The sequence below is a fragment of the Bombina bombina genome, chromosome 3 (genome assembly GCF_027579735.1).
Source record: "Bombina bombina isolate aBomBom1 chromosome 3, aBomBom1.pri, whole genome shotgun sequence".
NCBI lineage: Eukaryota > Metazoa > Chordata > Amphibia > Anura > Bombinatoridae > Bombina > Bombina bombina.
The window spans coordinates 1,220,228,837-1,220,250,198 of record NC_069501.1 but is presented as its reverse complement, the minus strand read 5'-3'; the positions used below and the strand labels follow the sequence as shown (position 1 = coordinate 1,220,250,198).

General features: G+C 36.9%; 1 protein-coding gene across 1 annotated transcript in view; it reads left to right on the top strand.

Moving 5' to 3' along the window:
* MYO7A (myosin VIIA) overlaps positions 1-21,362 on the top strand; it is a 290,371-nt gene that overhangs the window by 58,813 nt on the left and 210,196 nt on the right. The window contains exon 15 of the mRNA XM_053705599.1: positions 18,574-18,711. Within this exon, the coding sequence (XP_053561574.1) occupies positions 18,574-18,711 (138 nt within the window). The remainder of the gene's footprint in view (positions 1-18,573; positions 18,712-21,362) is intronic.

Here is a 21,362-nt window from a genome sequence, read left to right as displayed (position 1 = left end):
TGCGCAACCAACATTCTTATAGTAATATACTTTATAATCTTTAAACCTCAAAATATCTACCTGTTTCTAAGCCACTACAGACAGCCTCATATCACATGCTTTTTTATTAGCTTTTCACAACAGTAGACTGCTAGTTTATGTGGGCCATATAATATAGATAACATTGTGCTCTATTCCGTGGTGTTGTGGCTGACACTGCACTGATTGGCTAAAATGCAAGTCAATAGATAATAAATAAATAGCCATGTGATCAAATTTGATAATAGAAATGGTATGCTCTGTCTGAATCACAAAATATTTTTTTTCTGTTTTTCATATCCCTTTAACTTTATTGTCCCTTTAAAACTTGCCATTCTCTGTCCCATTTAATGCACTCACCTAATATGCAGAGTAACACTTTAAATGAAAATAATGTTACTATAAATACAAGATATTCACTGGGGATATTAAAGCAATGCTTTGCTCAGGATCATGTATTTAATATTTCCTGCCTTTTCACCTTGCCTTCTTCATGCAGAGCATTTCATGATTTCTTATTCCTGTCTTCTCTGCTGTGTTCCTACATCTTGTAGTTTCTCTGTGGCTATCCATGCAGTGCTTTTGGCCAATCATCAACCCCACCTGTAAAGGTAAAATAAAGAGCTGTATTGTTTGTAGTAAATCAGTGCTAGAAAGCACCATTTCCTCACAGAAAACAGCACATGAAATAAAATTCTGTCCTGTTCTAAATTAATATCTTCATTTTTCTACCCACATATATATGTGCCCCTCATTCATTTTGTCACTCACTTATCCTCTTAGTTATTCAATTACATTCCTACCTAACCACTTTTTTATTCTTCTGCTTACTCGTTTATTAATTAATTTATTTGTTAAGTTGTTCTGTTTTGCACCAGGTCACTCACACATTCCTTTAATCACTAATTATATCTTCCTATTGATACAAACCTTTTCATTCATCCATTTGCATCCCTATTTTCACCCCCTCATATGTTAAACTCAACTGTTTAAATTTAATTCATAAGTGCAAGTATCTATTATGGGCCAGATTACAAGTGGAGCACTATTTAATGCTCCAGTTCGAGCGTAAACTGCACTAGAAGTAAGCTTTTTGCGTGCGTCGGACTGTGCTCGTATTACAAGTTGAAAGTAAAAAGTTATTGCTAGCGCGCTAACCTGACGAGCATAAAAACCCAAGCTTACAATATTCCGCTTGTGATAACCTTTTCCCCCATAGAGGTCAATGGAGCAACAAAAGTGGGGAAAAAAACTAACACCCTACTCGCTTGCAAACCCGACCCCATATTCTCAAATGTGCTAACCCAACATTAAAATATGAATATTTTACATTCCAATGTTCTTAACATAGAAGAATATGTTCTATTTATTCATAACTACATATTTTATATACATTATAACTGATGGTTTTTGCACAAATACATATATATATATATATATATATATATATATACACAGGAATATTGATTTATAAATACATAGAACATATTCTGCTATGTGAAATATTTACAGTAAATATAGTATAATACTTTATTAAATATGAATATTACATAAATATGATTTTATGTTTTCATCTACTTAACTGCAAAGTGCTCCAATGCATATACATACATATATATATATATATATATATATTTATATACCAGACCCTGGTCTCAGGAAGGGGTCTGCGAGCCCCGAAACGTCACCATTTAATAAATATTAAATTTATTTTCTAAATCCAGTGAGTGCAGTCCCTGATTGGATCTTCAACAATAATTTGACTTTGCACCCTGGTGGAAGACACTTTTGAACTGTGAGTGCAGATACACAGAGGAGGTATGAAAAAATAAATAAATATATATATATATATGGATTAAAAGAGGACTAAGAAAATCAGCGCTAAGTGTATCGCCCCAAAACCTGTAATCTAGATGTTAGAGTATGAACCGGCTGCCTATGCCTGAAATAGGGACAAATGAAAGGTCCCCACCTGACACTGTCCTATTTCTAGTTAATAGAAAAGATGGGTGAGAAGATTGGTGTCAAGGCGCACTGTTCATGTAAAAGATATATATCTCTATATATTTGACAGAGGATGTGTAGTATGAATAACTCTCACATAAAATAATACTGCGCAGATATAAAGATGAACCTAAATATCAGGTGTCATTAAATACAATAAAATAGAATAAGATGAAAGTCCCCAATTGTATGGAGTAAGATCTTATTTTTGTAATATCCACACACAAAAGATAAGTGCCTACTTACTAAAAACAACCTCAATCCTATGAGGTAAGTAAATGCGTCCCTTTAAGGCAATTCGTCCCACAGCAATTCTGGAAGCTGCTTCTATGCCACCTCAATATGGAAGAAGATTTTTATCCTCCTTCCCAGGTCTGTTTTATGCACTCCTCTCAGCCGCACAATGTGTCATATATAGAGAGAAAGGAAACACAAGCGCAAACCAATAGTGCAACACTGTATGTAAATTTCAAAAGGCATTTTATTAACTATGTTAAAAAATGCTCACATTTGTAAACCTCAATCCAATATGAGGTATCAGATAAACTAACTAACCAATTACTATTTTTCACCTTTCAAGTGTGGAGACAAGGGGAAAAAGAAACTTTTTAGGATAATTTTTTGTTTTTTTGATTTTTGAAGGAATTTAGAGTTTATATTTTATCCAATTAGGATTTGAGTGTGCATTTTTATGTTTCATCTTATTCTATTTTATTATATTTAATGACACCTGATATTTAGGTTCATCTTTATATCTGTGCAGTATTATATTATGTGAGAGTTATTCATACTACACATCCTCTGTCAAATAAATAGAGATATATATCTTTTACATGAACAGTGCGCCTTGACACCAATCTTCTCACCTATATATATATATATATATATATATATCTTTATATTTGTATTTTTGTGTTTATATTTGTATATATGTCTGTAAATACATATATGCACATATAAATACATATGTACATAGGCATATATATATATATATATATATATATATATATACAGGGAGTGCAGAATTATTAGGCAAATGAGTATTTTGACCACATCATCCTCTTTATGCATGTTGTCTTACTCCAAGCTGTATAGGCTCGAAAGCCTACTATCAATTAAGCATATTAGGTGATGTGCATCTCTGTAATGAGAAGGGGTGTGGTCTAATGACATCAACACCCTATATCAGGTGTGCATAATTATTAGGCAACTTCCTTTCCTTTGGCAAAATGGGTCAAAAGAAGGACTTGACAGGCTCAGAAATGTCAAAAATAGTGAGATATCTTGCAGAGGGATGCAGCACTCTTAAAATTGCAAAGCTTCTGAAGCGTGATCATCAAACAATCAAGCCTTTCATTCAAAATAGTCAACAGGGTCGCAAGAAGCGTGTGGAAAAACCAAGGCGCAAAATAACTGCCCATGAACTGAGAAAAGTCAAGCGTGCAGCTGCCAAGATGCCACTTGCCACCAGTTTGGCCATATTTCAGAGCTGCAACATCACTGGAGTGCCCAAAAGCACAAGGTGTGCAATACTCAGAGACATGGCCAAGGTAAGAAAGGCTGAAAGACGACCACCACTGAACAAGACACACAAGCTGAAACGTCAAGACTGGGCCAAGAAATATCTCAAGACTGATTTTTCTAAGGTTTTATGGACTGATGAAATGAGAGTGAGTCTTGATGGGCCAGATGGATGGGCCCGTGGCTGGATTGGTAAAGGGCAGAGAGCTCCAGTCCGACTCAGACGCCAGCAAGGTGGAGGTGGAGTACTGGTTTGGGCTGGTATCATCAAAGATGAGCTTGTGGGGCCTTTTCGGGTTGAGGATGGAGTCAAGCTCAACTCCCAGTCCTACTGACAGTTTCTGGAAGACACCTTCTTCAAGCAGTGGTACAGGAAGAAGTCTGCATCCTTCAAGAAAAACATGATTTTCATGCAGGACAATGCTCCATCACACGCGTCCAAGTACTCCACAGCGTGGCTGGCAAGAAAGGGTATAAAAGAAGAAAATCTAATGACATGGCCTCCTTGTTCACCTGATCTGAACCCCATTGAGAACCTGTGGTCCATCATCAAATGTGAGATTTACAAGGAGGGAAAACAGTACACCTCTCTGAACAGTGTCTGGGAGGCTGTGGTTGCTGCTGCACGCAATGTTGATGGTGAACAGATCAAAACACTGACAGAATCCATGGATGGCAGGCTTTTGAGTGTCCTTGCAAAGAAAGGTGGCTATATTGGTCACTGATTTGTTTTTGTTTTGTTTTTGACTGTCAGAAATGTATATTTGTGAATGTTGAGATGTTATATTGGTTTCACTGGTAAAAATAAATAATTGAAATGGGTATATATTTGTTTTTTGTTAAGTTTCCTAATAATTATGCACAGTAATAGTCACCTGCACACAGAGATATCCCCCTAAAATAGCTATAACTAAAAACAAACTAAAAACTACTTCCAAAACTATTCAGCTTTGATATTAATGAGTTTTTTGGGTTCATTGAGAACATGGTTGTTGTTCAATAATAAAATTAATCCTCAAAAATGCAACTTGCCTAATAATTCTGCACTCCCTGTATATATATATATATATATATATATATATATATATATATATATATATATATATATATATATATATATATATATATATAATGTCAAATAGCCAGTGGCCCAGCACTCCAACCTCTGTACACAAATAGTGACCTGGGTGCAATCCTCAATAATCAGGCAGACCGCTTCGTAGTAAAGGAGGGCACTCTCAGGGTTTGAATAAGGCAAATGCTTTCATTCTCCGCCTGGAGAACGGCTGGCTAGCCGTATTAAGATTTAAAATCAGTCTTGAAGAAGGCTCAATGATAGAGCCGAAACGTTGACTATAACTTTTCATGCATTGTGTTCAAAATAAATTATTGGCTTATTCAAACCCTGAGAGTGCCCTCATTTACTACGAAGCTATATATATATGATGAAGGGGAGCATTCCCCGAAACGTTACCTATTAAACTATTTGTTTAAATTTAAGTCTAGAGAGTGCTGTTTTCTATTCTACTACATTTCACCTACTCTAGCACCCTGGCCCTTGGAAAATTGTTTGTGAGAGTGCAACTGACTTACTTTGCCTATATATATATATATATATATATATATATATATATATATATATATACATACATACATCTTTAGAGATGTATATGTATGTATGGCTATGTTAAAGCCTTTTGCAACCTTTTTCTTAACACCTGAGACCTAGTATCTTTGAGCCCTTATAACTTTTGTAAATCATTTTTATCAGATAGTGCTATTATGAGTATAACTGTACTGTGTAATGTGTTTTTGATGTGTTTTGTGCAACTTTTATGTTTCGTGATACAATTAACCAAAGCTCTGAGGACGCGCTAACTTCAATTGCTCTCAAGTGATCTCGTTTACTTTCAAATTGTAATACAAAGGGAAAACCCGATGCACACAAACACCCGCGATAAACCCCATTTCGCTCGCCCTTAACTGTTAGTGCTCCACTCGTAATCTAGCCACAGATAGTTTTATCTACTTGTTCTCTATTTCATTCACCCACTCATATATTCAGCCAAGCATTGATGCTTCTTTCCATTTGTTTATATACTCTCTCATTCATCCATGAGTTCATCCAGTAATATATTTACACATAAGCTAACGCAACTACTCATTTATTCCCTCATTCACATGTTCACTGACATTCTTATGCACTCACACATTAGTTCACTTATTCAGTGACTCTCAAATGACAACTCATTCATTTGCTCACTTTACAAAGTCACCCAATTACTTTTCCTACTCATTTACTCACACATTCATTTATTCTCAGTTAGATAAAACACGTTATCAGGTTCAGGCTCAATAGCCTGACAGTTGTTTAGTTTGTTAATTTATTCTCACAATGAATTGCTGACTCATGGCCAGATTACAAGTGGAGCGTTAAACTGCGCTAGAAGTAAGCTTTTTGCACTTGATGGGGGGCGCTCGTATTACAAGTTGATAGCAAAAGTAATCGTTCTCATACTAACCTAACATGACGAGCGTTAAAAACCGAACTTAGAATATCATGTGCGCAATAACGTATTTCCCATAGAAGTCAATAGAGCAAAAAGAAACACCCTGCTCACGTGCAAACCCGATTGCATATTCTCAAGTGCGCTAAGCCGACATAAAAATATTAATATTTCACAATCCAATGTTCTTCACATACAAGAATATGTTCTATTTATTCATAAAGACATATTTCTACTTATATCTGATATTTTTTTTGGTACAATATATATCTATGCCTATATATATATATATATATATATATATATATATATATATATATATATATATATACAGTATATATATAAAAAACTATGTGTAGTTATAGATATATACAGATATGTAGAGGAATATCTATTTATAAATACAAAGAACATGTGCAGAACCTTTGAATGCAAAATACTTACAGTGAATACACAGTATAACACTTTATTAACTATCGCCTAGATTTGGAGTTTTGCGGCCAAAGGGGTGCGTTAGCTACGCATGCTTTTTTTTGGCCGCACCTTTTAAATACCGCTGGTATTTAGAGTTCACAGAAGGGCAGCGTTAGGCTCCAAAAAAGGAGCGTATAGCATATTTACCGCCACTGCAACTCTCAATACCAGCGGTGCTTACGGACGCGGCCAGCTTAAAAAACGTGCTCGTGCACGATTCCCCCATAGGAAACAATGGGGCAGTTTGAGCTGAAAAAAAACCTAACACCTGCAAAAAAGCAGCGTTCAGCTCCTAACGCAGCCCCATTGTTTTCTATGGGGAAACACTTCCTATGTCTGCACCTAACACCCTAACATGTTCCCCGAGTCTAAACACCCCTAACCTTACACTTATTAACCCCTAATCTGCCGCCCCCGCTATCGCTGACACCTGCATATTTTTTTTAACCCCTAATCTGCCGCTCCGTACACCGCCGCAACCTACGTTATAGCTATGTACCCCTAATCTGCTGCCCCTAACCCCCGCCGACCCCTATATTATATTTATTAACCCCTAATGTGCCGCCCGCAATGTCGCCGCCACCTACCTACAATTATTAACCCCTAATCTGCCGACCGGACCTCACCGCTACTATAATAAAGTTATTAACCCTTAATCCGCCTCACTCCCGCCTCAATAACACTATAAGAAATAGTATTAACCCCTAATCTGCCCTCCCTAACATCGCCGACACCTGACTTCAAGTATTAACCCCTAATCTGCCGACCGGACCTCACCGCTACTCTAATAAATGTATTAATCCCTAAAGCTAAGTCTAACCCTAACACTAACACCCCCCTAAATTAAATATAATTTTTATCTAACGAAATAAATTAACTCTTATTAAATAAATTAATCCTATTTAAAACTAAATACTTACCTGTAAAATAAACCCTAATATAGCTACAATATAACTAATAATTATATTGTAGCTATTTTAGAATTCATATTTATTTTACAGGCAACTTTGTAATTATTTTAACCAGGTACAATAGCTATTAAATAGTTAATAACTATTTAATAGTTACCTAGTTAAAATAATTACAAAATTACCTGTAAAATAAATCCTAACCTAAGTTACAATTAAACCTAACACTACACTATCAATAAATTAATTAAATACGATACCTACAAATAAATACAATTAAATAAACTAACTAAAGTACAAAAAATAAAAAAGAACTAAGTTACAAAAAATACAAAAAATATTTACAGACATTATAAAAATATTATAACAATTTTAAGCTACTTACACCTACTCTAAGCCCCCTAATAAAATAACAAAGACCCCCAAAATAAAAAAATGCCCTACCCTATTCTAAATTAAAAAAGTTCAAAGCTCTTTTACCTTACCAGCCCTTAAAAGGGCCTTTAGCGGGGCATGCCCCAAAGAAAACTGCTCTTTTGCCTGTAAAAAAAAAATACAACCCCCCCCAACATTAAAACCCACCACCCACATACCCCTAATCTAACCCAAACCCCCCTTAAATAAACCTAACACTAAGCCCCTGAAGATCTCCCTACCTTGTATTCACCACACCGGGTTCACCGATCCGTCCTTGCTCCGACGTCTTCATCCAAGCCCAAGCCGGGGCTGAAGATGTCCATGATCCGGTTGAAGTCTTGGCCCAAGCGGGGGCTGAAGATGTCCATGATCCGGTTGAAGTCTTCATCCAAGCGGGAGCTGAAGAGGTCCATGATCCGGCTGAAGTCTTCTATCAAGCGGCATCTTCAATCTTCTTTCTTCCGGATCCATGTTCATCCCGCCGACGCGGAACATCCATCTTCACCGACGACTTCCCGACGAATGACGGTTCCTTTAAGGGACGTCATCCAAGATGGCGTCCCTCGAATTCCGATTGGCTGATAGGATTCTATCAGCCAATCGGAATTAAGGTAGGAAAATTCTGATTGGCTGATGGAATCAGCCAATCAGATTCAAGTTCAATCCGATTGGCTGATCCAATCATCCAATCAGATTGAGCTCGCATTCTATTGGCTGATCGGAACAGCCAAAAGAATGCGAGCTCAATCTGATTGGCTGATTCCATCAGCCAATCAGAATTTTCCTACCTTAATTCTGATTGGCTGATAGAATCCTATCAGCCAATCGGAATTCGAGAGACGCCATCTTGGATGACGTCCCTTAAAGGAACCGTCATTCGTCGGGAAGTCGTCGGTGAAGATGGATGTTCCGCGTCAGCGGGATGAACATGGATCCGGAAGAAAGAAGATTGAAGATGCCGCTTGATAGAAGACTTCAGCCGGATCATGGACCTCTTCAGCTCCCTCTTGGATGAAGACTTCAACCGGATCATGGACATCTTCAGCCCCGCTTGGGCCAAGACTTCAACCAGATCATGGACATCTTCAGCCCCCGCTTGGGCCAAGACTTCAACCGGATCATGGACATCTTCAGCCCCCGCTTGGGCTTGGATGAAGACGTCGGAGCAAGGACGGATCGGTGAACCCGGTGTGGTGAATACAAGGTAGGGAGATCTTCAGGGGCTTAGTGTTAGGTTTATTTAAGGGGGGTTTGGGTTAGATTAGGGGTATGTGGGTGGTGGGTTTTAATGTTGGGGGGGTTGTATTTTTTTTTTACAGGCAAAAGAGCAGTTTTCTTTGGGGCATGCCCCGCTAAAGGCCCTTTTAAGGGCTGGTAAGGTAAAAGAGCTTTGAACTTTTTTAATTTAGAATAGGGTAGGGCATTTTTTTATTTTGGGGGTCTTTGTTATTTTATTAGGGGGCTTAGAGTAGGTGTAAGTAGCTTAAAATTGTTATAATATTTTTCTAATATCTGTAAATATTTTTTTTTATTTTTTGTAACTTAGTTCTTTTTTATTTTTTGTACTTTAGTTAGTTTATTTAATTGTATTTATTTGTAGGTATCGTATTTAATTAATTTATTGATAGTGTAGTGTTAGGTTTAATTGTAACTTAGGTTAGGATTTATTTTACAGGTAATTTTGTAATTATTTTAACTAGGTAACTATTAAATAGTTATTAACTATTTAATAGCTATTGTACCTGGTTAAAATAATTACAAAGTTGCCTGTAAAATAAATATTAATCCTAAAATAGCTACAATATAATTATTAGTTATATTGTAGCTATATTAGGGTTTATTTTACAGGTAAGTATTTAGTTTTAAATAGGATTAATTTATTTAATAAGAGTTAATTTATTTCGTTAGATTTAAATTATATTTAACTTAGTGGGGTGTTAGGGTTAGAGTTAGCTTTAGGGGTTAATAACTTTATTATAGTAGCGGTGAGGTCCGGTCGGCAGATTAGGGGTTAATAATTGTAGGTAGGTGGCGGCGATGTTAGGGAGGGCAGATTAGGGGTTAATACTATTTATTATAGGGTTAGTGAGGCGGGAGTGAGGCGGATTAGGGGTTAATACATTTATTATAGTGGCGGTGAGGTCCGGTCAGCAGATTAGGGGTTAATAATTGTAGGTAGGTGGAGGCGACGTTGGGGGCGGCAGATTAGGGGTTAATAAATATAATATAGGGGTCGGCGGTGTTAGGGGCAGCAGATTAGGGGTTCATAGTGATAACGTAGGTGGCGGCGGTGTGCGGTCGGCAGATTAGGGGTTAAAAAATTTTAATAGAGTGGCGGCGATGTGGGGGGACCTCGGTTTAGGGGTACATAGGTAGTTTATGGGTGTTAGTGTACTGTAGAGCACAGTAGTTAAGATCTTTATGAACCGGCGTTAGCCCAGAAAGCTCTTAACTACTGACTTTTTTCTGCGGCTGGAGTTTTGTCGTTAGATTTATAACGCTCACTTCAGCCAAGACTCTAAATACCGGCGTTAGGAAGATCCCATTGAAAAGAAAGGATACGCAATTGGCGTAGGGGGATCTGCGGTATGGAAAAGTCGCGGCTGGAAAGTGAGCGTTAGACCCTTTCCTGACTGACTCCAAATACCAGCGGTAGCCCAAAACCGGCGTTAGGAGCCTCTAACGCTGGTTTTGACGGCTAATGCAAAACTCCAAATCTAGGTGTATGAATATTACATAAATATGATTTTACATGTTTTCCTTTACTTAACTGCAAAGGGCTACAATGCACATATATATATATATATATATATATATATATATATATATATATATATATATATATATATATATGTCTATATATGTGTACATATGTATTTATGTGTTTATATGTGTATATATGTCTGTAAATACATATATACACATATAAATACATATGTACACACACACGCACATATATATTTATATAAATATATATATATATTCAGTGTGTGTATATATATATATATATATATATATATATATATATATATATATACATATATATATACATATACATATTTATACATGTATGTGTATGTCTGCTTTTTTCTCTAAAACTTGAGACCTCATATCAAGTCCTTATAACTTTTTTTGTGCAATATTTTTTAAAATAATTTTATCAGATAGTGCTATTATGAGTGTAAGGGAAAAACCTGACTTGCACAAACACCCGCGATAAACCTCTTATCGTTCGCACGTAACTGTTAGCGCTCCACTCGTAATCTGGCCCTCAATAATTTAAGCACTTGCATGTTCACTTACACATTGATTTGTTTGCACATTTACTCAATAACGTATTCTTTCATGTATTTCAAATAATGACACAAACAAGCTCATGCAGTCATTTTCTCACATTTGGCAACTCTGAGAATGTAACATTAAGTAGACTATTTGAAAAAAGTTTGTTAGCTCTGTTAGAGAATATATTCTGCTTATTACTAAAGGTTTTAATTAGAAAACATTTACAATAATACAAAATCATTACAATAATTATATGGAACTGGTGCTTTCAGTACATCCCTGCTTACAAATAGGCTTCGGCAGCAGCAGCAGCTAAAATACATAGCACAGTTAGTGATACGGCTTCATTGTGTGTGTTTTTTCCCTGTTTCCCTTTCCAGACTTGATATTCTTTTCTACAGGGTCGGTAAATATCATGATATTTATATAAATAACAGAATTTTGGAAATGTGTGTTATAAATTTGATAAATATTACAAGCATGCTTTAGATAGGCATTGACTGTAAGTCTTGCAGAGTATTAGAGTTAGGAATACAAATAATTAGTAAGTAATCAGTGTATTTATTAGTAACTACAAAATACATTTAGGATTAGAATGTAATTTTCATTATGCATTTTAGTATTTTTACCTTTTAAACCCCTTAAAGGGACATAATACTCATATGCTAAATCACTTGAAACTGATGCAGTATAACTGTAAAAAGCTGACAGGAAAATATCACCTGAGCATCTCCTTAGCTCAGCAGAGTAAGTTCTTTTTACAGATATGCTGCCTCTCCTTTTACGTTTCTAAAGTTGCAATCCAAAGTATTCATGTATATATCAATGGATAGATATAATTATATACATATCATGATATATATCAGGTGATGTATATGGTCCAACCCTGTTTTAAAGTGAATGTCAATTTAGATGAATCGGTGCCCAGGTTTTAATAATCCTATTAAAAACAAGGGCACTTTAATTCATCAAAATTTACATTTCACTCGTTTTCTACTAATACTTACCTTTTAATCCTGACAGCCGCTGCAGCGCTTCCTCCGCCCATCGCAAGCCCTCATCGCGGATCCAAAATGATGAATCTGGCTTCCTCCAATTACGGTGTTGTCTCAGGCCAAGATTCCCCCAGGGGGGAAGCCGTGATTGGCGGAAGCCAGATTCGTCATTTCTGACGTATGAAGAGGCTTCCAACGGCCGGGGCAATCGCTGGAGCAGCTGTGAAGATTAAAAGCTAAGTATTTGAAGAAAACGAGTGAAATGTAAATTTTGATAAATTAAAGTGCCCTTGTTTTTAATAGGATTATTAAAAACCGGGCACTGATTCATTTAAATTGACATTCACTTTAAATTAGTGTGATTTATAATTGATAAAATTGTTAACAGAGATCTTTTGGTTTGCACAAAGAATTCTAATGTATGTTTCCTTAACAAAAGCCCATCATGTATGCAACTAACACAGATCTACTAACAAAATGCAAAGCTGCTCATCAAGAAGCCGCACAGGGTTAATGAGAACCCAAACAATATGGCTTGTACCCAGGATAATTGTAAAACTCGTTACTGAATAAAATCTAAAGTAATAGTTATTTTATAGCTAGGTTTGTAGTCATTTAGCAAAATAACTTGCTGAAAATTACAGAAATATTATCACCTGCACCTTTAAGTACTTATTTAGGTCAGTACTTTTTTTAATGGAAGATGCCGCCATGTTGGCCTTTATATTCTTACACAGTGTGATGTGTTTGGCAATGTCTTTATAAATAGTTTATGGTGCTTTTATACCTCAGTTTGTATTTTTAGGAGAGTTTGTAAAGTTAGCCCTGGATGAATAAATTGAAGGCGGGGCCTTTGACCCCAGGACAGGCTAAGTGAGATATGGTGGAGAGGCTAAGAGGAGGGGTAGTAGAGGTGTTAAATAAGTGGGGTAGCAGGAAGTGAAGGCCTCTTTTACCTATGGAGAAGAAGCTCCCGCCCGCCCTTCCTGCAATTGCCTCTGGAGGGATTGGTGGGTGGCGGAGTGTTTGCCTTTGGAGGAGGGTGGAGCTTGAAGTGAGTACATCCTGATAGCAGGAGAGAATAATGAAGAGTTGATGAGTTGGTCATCACGCCTGTTGATCTGTTAAGGGGCAAGCACTGTTTGGGATTGTTTATAGGGACAAGTTATTTATAAAGGTTATTTATTGGAATGTTTTATGGTTTATAATAAAGAGTCTGCAGCCTTTATAACCTAAGCCTTGATGTTGTGTTTTAAGTTTATTATTAACTTAGGAATGTAATGCTTAAAGAGACAGTAAACCTAGCAAATAATGTTATATAATTCTGCACTATGTGCAGAATTATATAACATTAGCTTAGCGCCAGCTTTCTAAAGCAAAGGACTACAGAGATATTGTACTACGATAATTGATTTTTACAGAACGCCGCTCCTGGCTCTACTGAGCGGGTCTCTTTTTTTTCTCCTAAGTGCATCGCGGGCACACTGTCTAGTCACAGCCAAACCGATCGCGCCATTATACTCAATGTAGCACGCTAATGCTCTGGTAGCAGGAGTGAGCTACATTGAGTTTAATAGCACGATCAGGCTGGCTTTGACTAGACAGCGTGCCCGCAATGCGCTTAGGAGAAAAAACAGACCCACTCAGTAGAGCCAGGAGCGGCGTTCTGTAATATTCAATGTTCATAGTACAATATCTCTGTAGTCCTTTTGCTTTCGAAAGCTGGCGCTAAAGGGACACTGTAACCAAAATTTTTCTTTCGTGATTCAGATTGAGCATGAAATTTTAAGCAACTTTCTAATTTACTCCTATTTTCAATTTTTCTTCGTTCTCTTGCTATCATTATTTGAAAAAGAAGGCATCTAAGCTTTTTTTTTGGTTTAAGTACTCTGGACAGCACTTTTTTATTGGTGGATGAATTTATCCACCAATCAGCAAGGACAACCCAGGTTGTTCACCAACAATGGGCCGGCATTTAAACTTACATTCTTGCATTTCAAATAAAGATACCAAGAGAATGAAGAAAATTTGATAATAGGAGTAAATTAGAAAGTTGCTTAAAATTTCATGCTCAATCTGAATCACAAAAGAAAAATTTTGGTTACAGTGTCCCTTAAGCTAATGTTATATAATTCTGCACTATGTACAGAATTATATAACATTATTTGCTAGGTTTACTGTCCCTTAAAGGGACAGTATACTGTAAAATAGTTTGTCCCTTAATGTGTTTACAATTGCTTTTTTTACCAACTGCAGAGTAAAAAATGTATGAAAATTAGCTTTTTAAGGTTTATTTGTGTATATTAAAGCTCTGATGTTGTGTTTTGAAGCCACAGCCTAATAAAATAGGTTGAGCTTGTAGTTATAATCAGATCTCATTACTGTATCACATTGTGCACATATACCTGCTTCTTTATCTTATATCTGTCCTTAAAACAATCACCAGTACTTTGAGAGAACAATGGAAAATCAACATTTTATTAACTTATCTCTGCTTTATCACACTGGGAGTGTAATTTCTTCTGCTGGCTGTGTTTACAAAGCTTATCTATAGCCGGTACGCGCGGCCACAAACTTTCAGAATAGGTGGGGATACCACATGCTAAATTAACAATTTCAAATGTCAATATAAGGGTAAAGGAGCTACTTGTAAACCATTTAATACACTCCAGCAGGTAAAGTGGATCATTGGGAACAAATTAAAGGGGAGAAAAATTTTGAGTAAACTGTCCCTTTAAAGTATGGGGTCATTGGGTGCTATTCCACAGATCAAGTCACTAGGAGAGTCTCTTAATACTTGATTTCTTTTGCTTCTTTAAACAAAATATCTAGAACCTAGAAACTTATATAAAGGAAGGCAGATATTGACAAGTATATGATTGCCCCCCCATTAAAACTACAGCTCTGATTCACTGACACTTACTGGGTTTGACTGTTTTCTACTACAGATGTGTATTACCTTATATATCAGGGCTTGAGTGTTCTTTTGAATGGTTTCAGATTGATATACTTTAGGAAAGTTCTCGTCTTCTGTCACTGACAGATACCCACAAGCTGAATGGTATTTGTTACTCTAAATTAAGGTTTTCATATAATAGTTGCTGATGGCTTCACAATTCTTTCTGGTAGTCTAATAACTGAGTACCAGCAGATTGAAGGGACAGTCTACTGCAGAATTGTTATTGTTTAAAAAAATAGATAATCCCTTTATTACACATTCCCCAGTTTTGCATAACCAGCACAGTTATATTAATATACTTTTTACCTCTGTGATTATCTTGTATCTAAGCCTCTGAAGACTGCCCCCTTGTTTTAGTTCTGTTGACAGACTTGCATTTTAGCCAATCAGTGCTCACTCTTTGGTAATTCCAGGTACGTGAGCACAATTTTATCTTTATGGCACACATGAGCTAAAGCTGTGAAAAACTGTCAAAATGCCCTGAGATAAGAGGCGGCCTTCAAGGGCTTAGAAATTGGCATATGAGCCTACCTAGATTTAGCTTTCAACAAAGAATACCAAGAGAACAAATTTTTGTTAAAAATTAAAGTAAATTGGAAAGTTTTTTTATAATTGCATATTTCTCAATGTGCGAGCGGACATGATACGAAGTAGCGTATCATGTCTGCTGCACATCACTGCACATCGATAAATGCATATGCTGTCGGCATTTATCATTGCACCATCAGTTCTTGTGAACTGCTGGTGCAATGCCGCCCCCTGCAGATTCGCTAGCAGGGGTGTCAATCAATCCGATCGTATTCGATCGGGTTGATTTCTGTCCGCCGCCTCAGAGCGGGCGGACAAGTTATGGAGCAGCGGTCTTTAGAAACAAAGAGCCTCAAGCTTCATACAGAGCTTGATAAATATGCCCCCATATCTGAATCATGAAAGTTTAATTTTGTCTAGACTGTCCCTTTAAGCTGATAAGTATTCCAGAATCTTAAAGCGATTTAAAAGTAGAAAAAGAAAATGCTCTAATATGTTACAGAATTGTATTATTGCTCTATTGCTTGCATACAATTGTGTGTTTAACCCCTGCATTGCCACTACTGTGGTAATATTGTAATAGTTGCTTATTGATATAGCTTAGGGCAAGATTTATAAATTTGCGAGCGGACATGATTGACAAGTTGTGAACCTGTCTGCACTTGATCACAACTTGTGGGGCCCCCACTACCCTCACGCAACCAATTACTTGAGAGTAGGGCTTTTCAATAACGCCGGTTGAATGAATCCGGGGTTATTTTTATCCACCAACTCCAGTGTGGCGGAGAGAGTTTATGAAGCAGTGATTTAAACTGCGGCTTCATAAATATTAGATATGTGCATGTCGAAAAAATTTGGTTCGGATCGATTCGGAATTTTTCAAATTTCGGTTCGGATCGATTCGAATTCGGAGAAATTTAAATCGATTCGGTTCGGATTCGTTTCGGATTCGAAGAAATTCGGCTGGATTTGGTTCGTTTCGATTCGGTTCGGAAATTCGGAATTTCGGTAAGTGTTAGGTGGGATTAGACTAGTATTATGTACTGTATATTAGGTGTAACCCATAGCAGAGTGATATAACCTAATATACTGTACAATACTAGTGTAATCCATGGCCATCCGAATCTACCGAATAAATCCCAACTAATTCGGATTTATTCTGTAGATTCGGCAGTATTTTAATTCGGAAATTCGGATCAATCCGAATCCCGAATTTTACGAATTCGGCCGAATTTCCGAATCGATCCGAAACGAATCGCACATGTCTAATAAATATCTGTTGCAGGCTTAAATGAGCCAGCAACCGATTGGTGCATTCGCCTCATCATAAATCTTGCCCTTAGTATGCCATTGTGTAGAAAAGCAATCGTTTTTTTTATTAGGTTGTCTCTTCACGTAGATTCTACCGCACACTGAGACACACTGAGTGTGCTGTTTTGGTCTTTGTAATAATCTTAAACTTGAATTTAAATAGTGATTATAAAGTCATATTTAAAGGGACATTGAAGTCAATTTTAAACTTTCGTGGCTTAGATAGAGCATGCCATTTTAAGAGATATTTTCGGTTTACTTCTGTTAGCAAATTGACTTCATTATCTCGGTATTCCTTGTTGAAAAGCATAGGTAGGCTCAGGATAGCTTGAGGTTGGCAGCTATAGGCATATATGCCTCTTGCTATTGGATCAGCTAGCTTCAAGTAATGCATTGTTGTACTAGACCTGAATTTAACCATATCTACCTATCTTTTATAGGGTTAAACACATAGGGCCACATTTATTAAGGGGTCATAGAACTGCTGCATACAAAGAGAGAAGCACTCTACCAGGAACAAACAACAGCTCAATAGCTTGTTCTATGGCGAGCTACCACCTAGGAGCAGCCTCTTTGATCCCAGTTGTGCTTTTCACAGAGGAAAACTTTCCTAAAATATATCAGTCTGATCCTGCTGAGTAAGGTCAGTCCGTCCCAAAATACCAGGCAATTCTCCTTTGTACAAGGAACATTATTATTATTATTATCAGGTATTTGTAGAGCGCTAACCGGTACCGCAGCGCTCATTTGTAGTAATAAAATTCTGTAACACATTAGAGCATTTTCTTTTTGAGCTCATGTCCCTTTAACAGTGGGAAAGTGTCCTGGACAGCTGTTTCTCATGTAGAGATGTTGATTGTTGCCATCTTTGTAGGAATATAATATTGTATTGCATAAACTTCATCCTACACAGGATATTATAGTCTTGATACAAATATGCAATATATATTTTATGTCTCTATGCACCATAGTTTCTAGAAGAATTAAAATGAAACAATTTAAATTAAAACATCACTATGACTGAATACTCTACAATGTCTTCTCTACTAAATGACATTATCCCCTGTAGTTCATAATAATAAGTATTATTATTTTTCTTAGTTTTCTTAGTATTATTGTTATAACAAATGTACAACTTCAGCAGAGCTGTTATACAAGTTCCTCAAAAATATATCATATCAGACCATACAATAAAGTTTACATATTTACTGTTCTGGGATAGAAACATAAGTATTCTGTGTGATAATGCTAACCCAAAATAAGCCCAAATAAGAAGAGGCAGCATTTGCTGTGGTATTGTGTAGTAGTAAAACTGGGTCTATATTTATGGTATCAGTGCATACATTAGGCCCTTGCTGCTGCTCAGCTTATACCTATTATATTACTTTTCTGTACTTGTTTAAATATATTTTTGGTTAAAAAACATTGAAAATCAGAGACAGTAAATTTTTGTTTCAAATGTGCTCTGGAGTGGTTAATTCTTTGTGTATATTTTGACACCTCTAAGCACTTTCCAGCCTTCAGATCCAGAGGTATTTCCCTTCCAGTGACACCGCAGGGCAGGAAGAGGCTCTTTTTCTGTTATCAACTATCCATTTCCTGAGAGGTTTTTTTTTGGTTCTAGCTATTTTTTTTTTCTTTTTTTGCAGGGGGCTGAGACCAGGAAACGCTCACCCACCCTAAGCAGCCAGTTCAAGCGATCGCTGGAGCTGCTGATGCGAACACTCAGTGTGTGCCAGCCTTTCTTTGTGCGCTGCATCAAGCCCAATGAATACAAGAAACCTATGGTGAGTGTCCTACCCGTCTACATGGGATGTGATCTTTCCATTCCCTGCCATTATATTGCAAGGTGACGTTTAAATTGCATATGTGGTGACTTTAATGTGCCGCTCTGCCAAGAGAGTAAATATTTTTTTTTATTATTAATTTATTGACCCTTTTGCAATGGAAAATCAGATCATGTATTACTGGGTGCTTCAAGCATCTTCTGTTTCCTTTTGTAGTGTGACAAAGTAACTTTCTCTTCTGCTATAACAGCAACCAATGATGATTTTATTTGTGCGCTGCTGCAAACAACTGAATTATATGTCTATGACCATAAACTGACAACTCTCAAAAATGATTGGATTTTCCCAATAGCAAAATTAGCAACTATCCTTTACTTTAAAGGGATATGAAAGTCAAAATTAATCTTGCATGATTCAGATAGAGCATGTCATTTTAAGATACTTTTAAATTCACTTTGATTTTTAAATGTGCTTTTTTCTCTTAGTATCCCTTGTTGAAATAGAATATGCACATATCCTACACTAGTGGGAGCTGCTGCTGATTGGTGCCTGCACACATTTGTCTCTTGTGATTGGCTAACTAGAGGTGTTCAGCTAGCTGCCGATGTTCCTTCAGCAAAGGATAACAAAAGAATGAACCAAATTTGATAATAGAAGTAAATTGGAAAGTTGATTAAAATTGTTGTATCCGAATCATGAAATACAATTTTTGTTTTTCCTGTCCCTTTAACTTCTAGATGAATCCTATTGTACACAGAGCTACTGCTCTTCCAATGTTTAGTATTTTTGTTACCCTCCCAGTGTATTATATTTGAACCCCTACCCTACTTATTAAATTGAAAAATGAAGGGCACAATCAAAAACAAAATTGGTTTTGTGTGTGCATTTAAATCTGCCTTTATATGGGTACTAACTGAAATATTTTTATAGCTGCATCTCTATGTGGCAAATAAAGCAACACTAATCTGCACATGAGGAGGGGTTTACTACTACCTGGTTACAAATGGGTGGATCATTTTGGCAATACAAGAAAATCGCAACGGTTAAAGCTAAAGAAGTTTCACTTTTTTTAAAAAAAAGATGTAAATCACAAACATTATTTAAATAAAAAGTATTAAATTACCTTATTTGTGCTGATTTCCCTTTAAATTATCTGCTATTTAAATATGTCCTGCTGCAAAATACCTAATAAAGGGCTAAATTACAAGTGGCGCACTAAAGTTATCATGGGTCGCCATAAGCAATATCGTGACCGCAATAACTTACACACGTATTACAAGTTGAAATTAAACAGGTGTGCTCAAGCACAAACATAATTTGCACTAGTCCGGTTAGCGCGACTGAAGACCTAGCATAAAGTGTAAGTGGTAAAGAAAAAGGTACACCAAACACAACATAAGTACATTAAAATAATGTGTTACACTCACAAAAATATAAACGGCTTCTGATAAAAAAATGTTCGTTATAAATATTGATAAAAAATGTCTAAATATGTGTATGGATGTTTATATGCACATATAAACACATACAGTATCTCCCAAAAGTGAGTACACCCCTCACATTTTTGTAAATATTTTATTATATATTTTCATGTGACAACACTGAAAAAATTACACTTTGCTACAATGTAAATTAGTGAGTGCACAGCCTGTATAACAGTGTAAATTTGCTGTTACCTCAAAATAACTCAACACACAGCCATTAATGTCTAAACCGTTGGCAACAAAAGTGAGTACACCCCAAGAAGAAGTGTCCAAATTGGGCCCAATTAGCCATTTTCCCTCCCCGATGTCATGTGACTCGTTAGTGTTACAAGGTCTCAGGTGTGAATGGGGAGCAGGTGTGTTAAATTTGGTGTTATCGCTCTCACACTCTCTCATACTTGTCACTGGAAGTTCAACATGGTACCTCATGGCAAAGAACTCTCTGAGGATCTGAAAAAAATAATTGTTGCTCTACATAAAGAGGGCCTAGGCTATAAGAAGATTGCCAGTACCCTGAAACTGAGCTGCAGCACGGTGGGCAAGATCATACAGCAGTTTCACAGGAAATGTTCTACTCAGAACAGGCCTCGCCATGGTTGACCAAAGAAGTTGAATGCACATGCTCAGCGTCATATCCAGAGGTTGTCTTTGGGAAATAGATGTATTAGTGCTGCCAGCATTGCTGCAGAAGTTGAAGGGGTGGGGGGTCATCCTGTCAGTGCTCAGAGCATACGTCGCACACTGCATCAAATTGGTCTGCATGGCTGTCATCCCAGAAGGAAGCCTCTTCTAAAGATGATGCACGAGAAAGCCTGCAAACAGTTTGCTGAAGACAAGCAGACTAAGGACATGGATTACTAGAACCATGTCCTGTGGTCCAATGAGACTAAGATAAACTTATTTGGTTCAGATTGTGTCAAGCTTGTGTGGCGGAAACTAGTTGAGGAGTACAAAGACAAGTGTGTCTTGCCTACAGTTAAGCATGGTGGTGGGAGTGTCATGGTCTGGGCCTGCATGAGTGCTGTCTGGCACTGGGGAGCTACAGTTCATTGAGGGAACCATGAATGCCAACATGTACTGTGACATACTGAAGCAGAGCAATGATCTCCTCCCTTCACAACCTTATTTAGCATCTGTGGGGCATCCTCAAAAGGAAGGTGGGGGAGC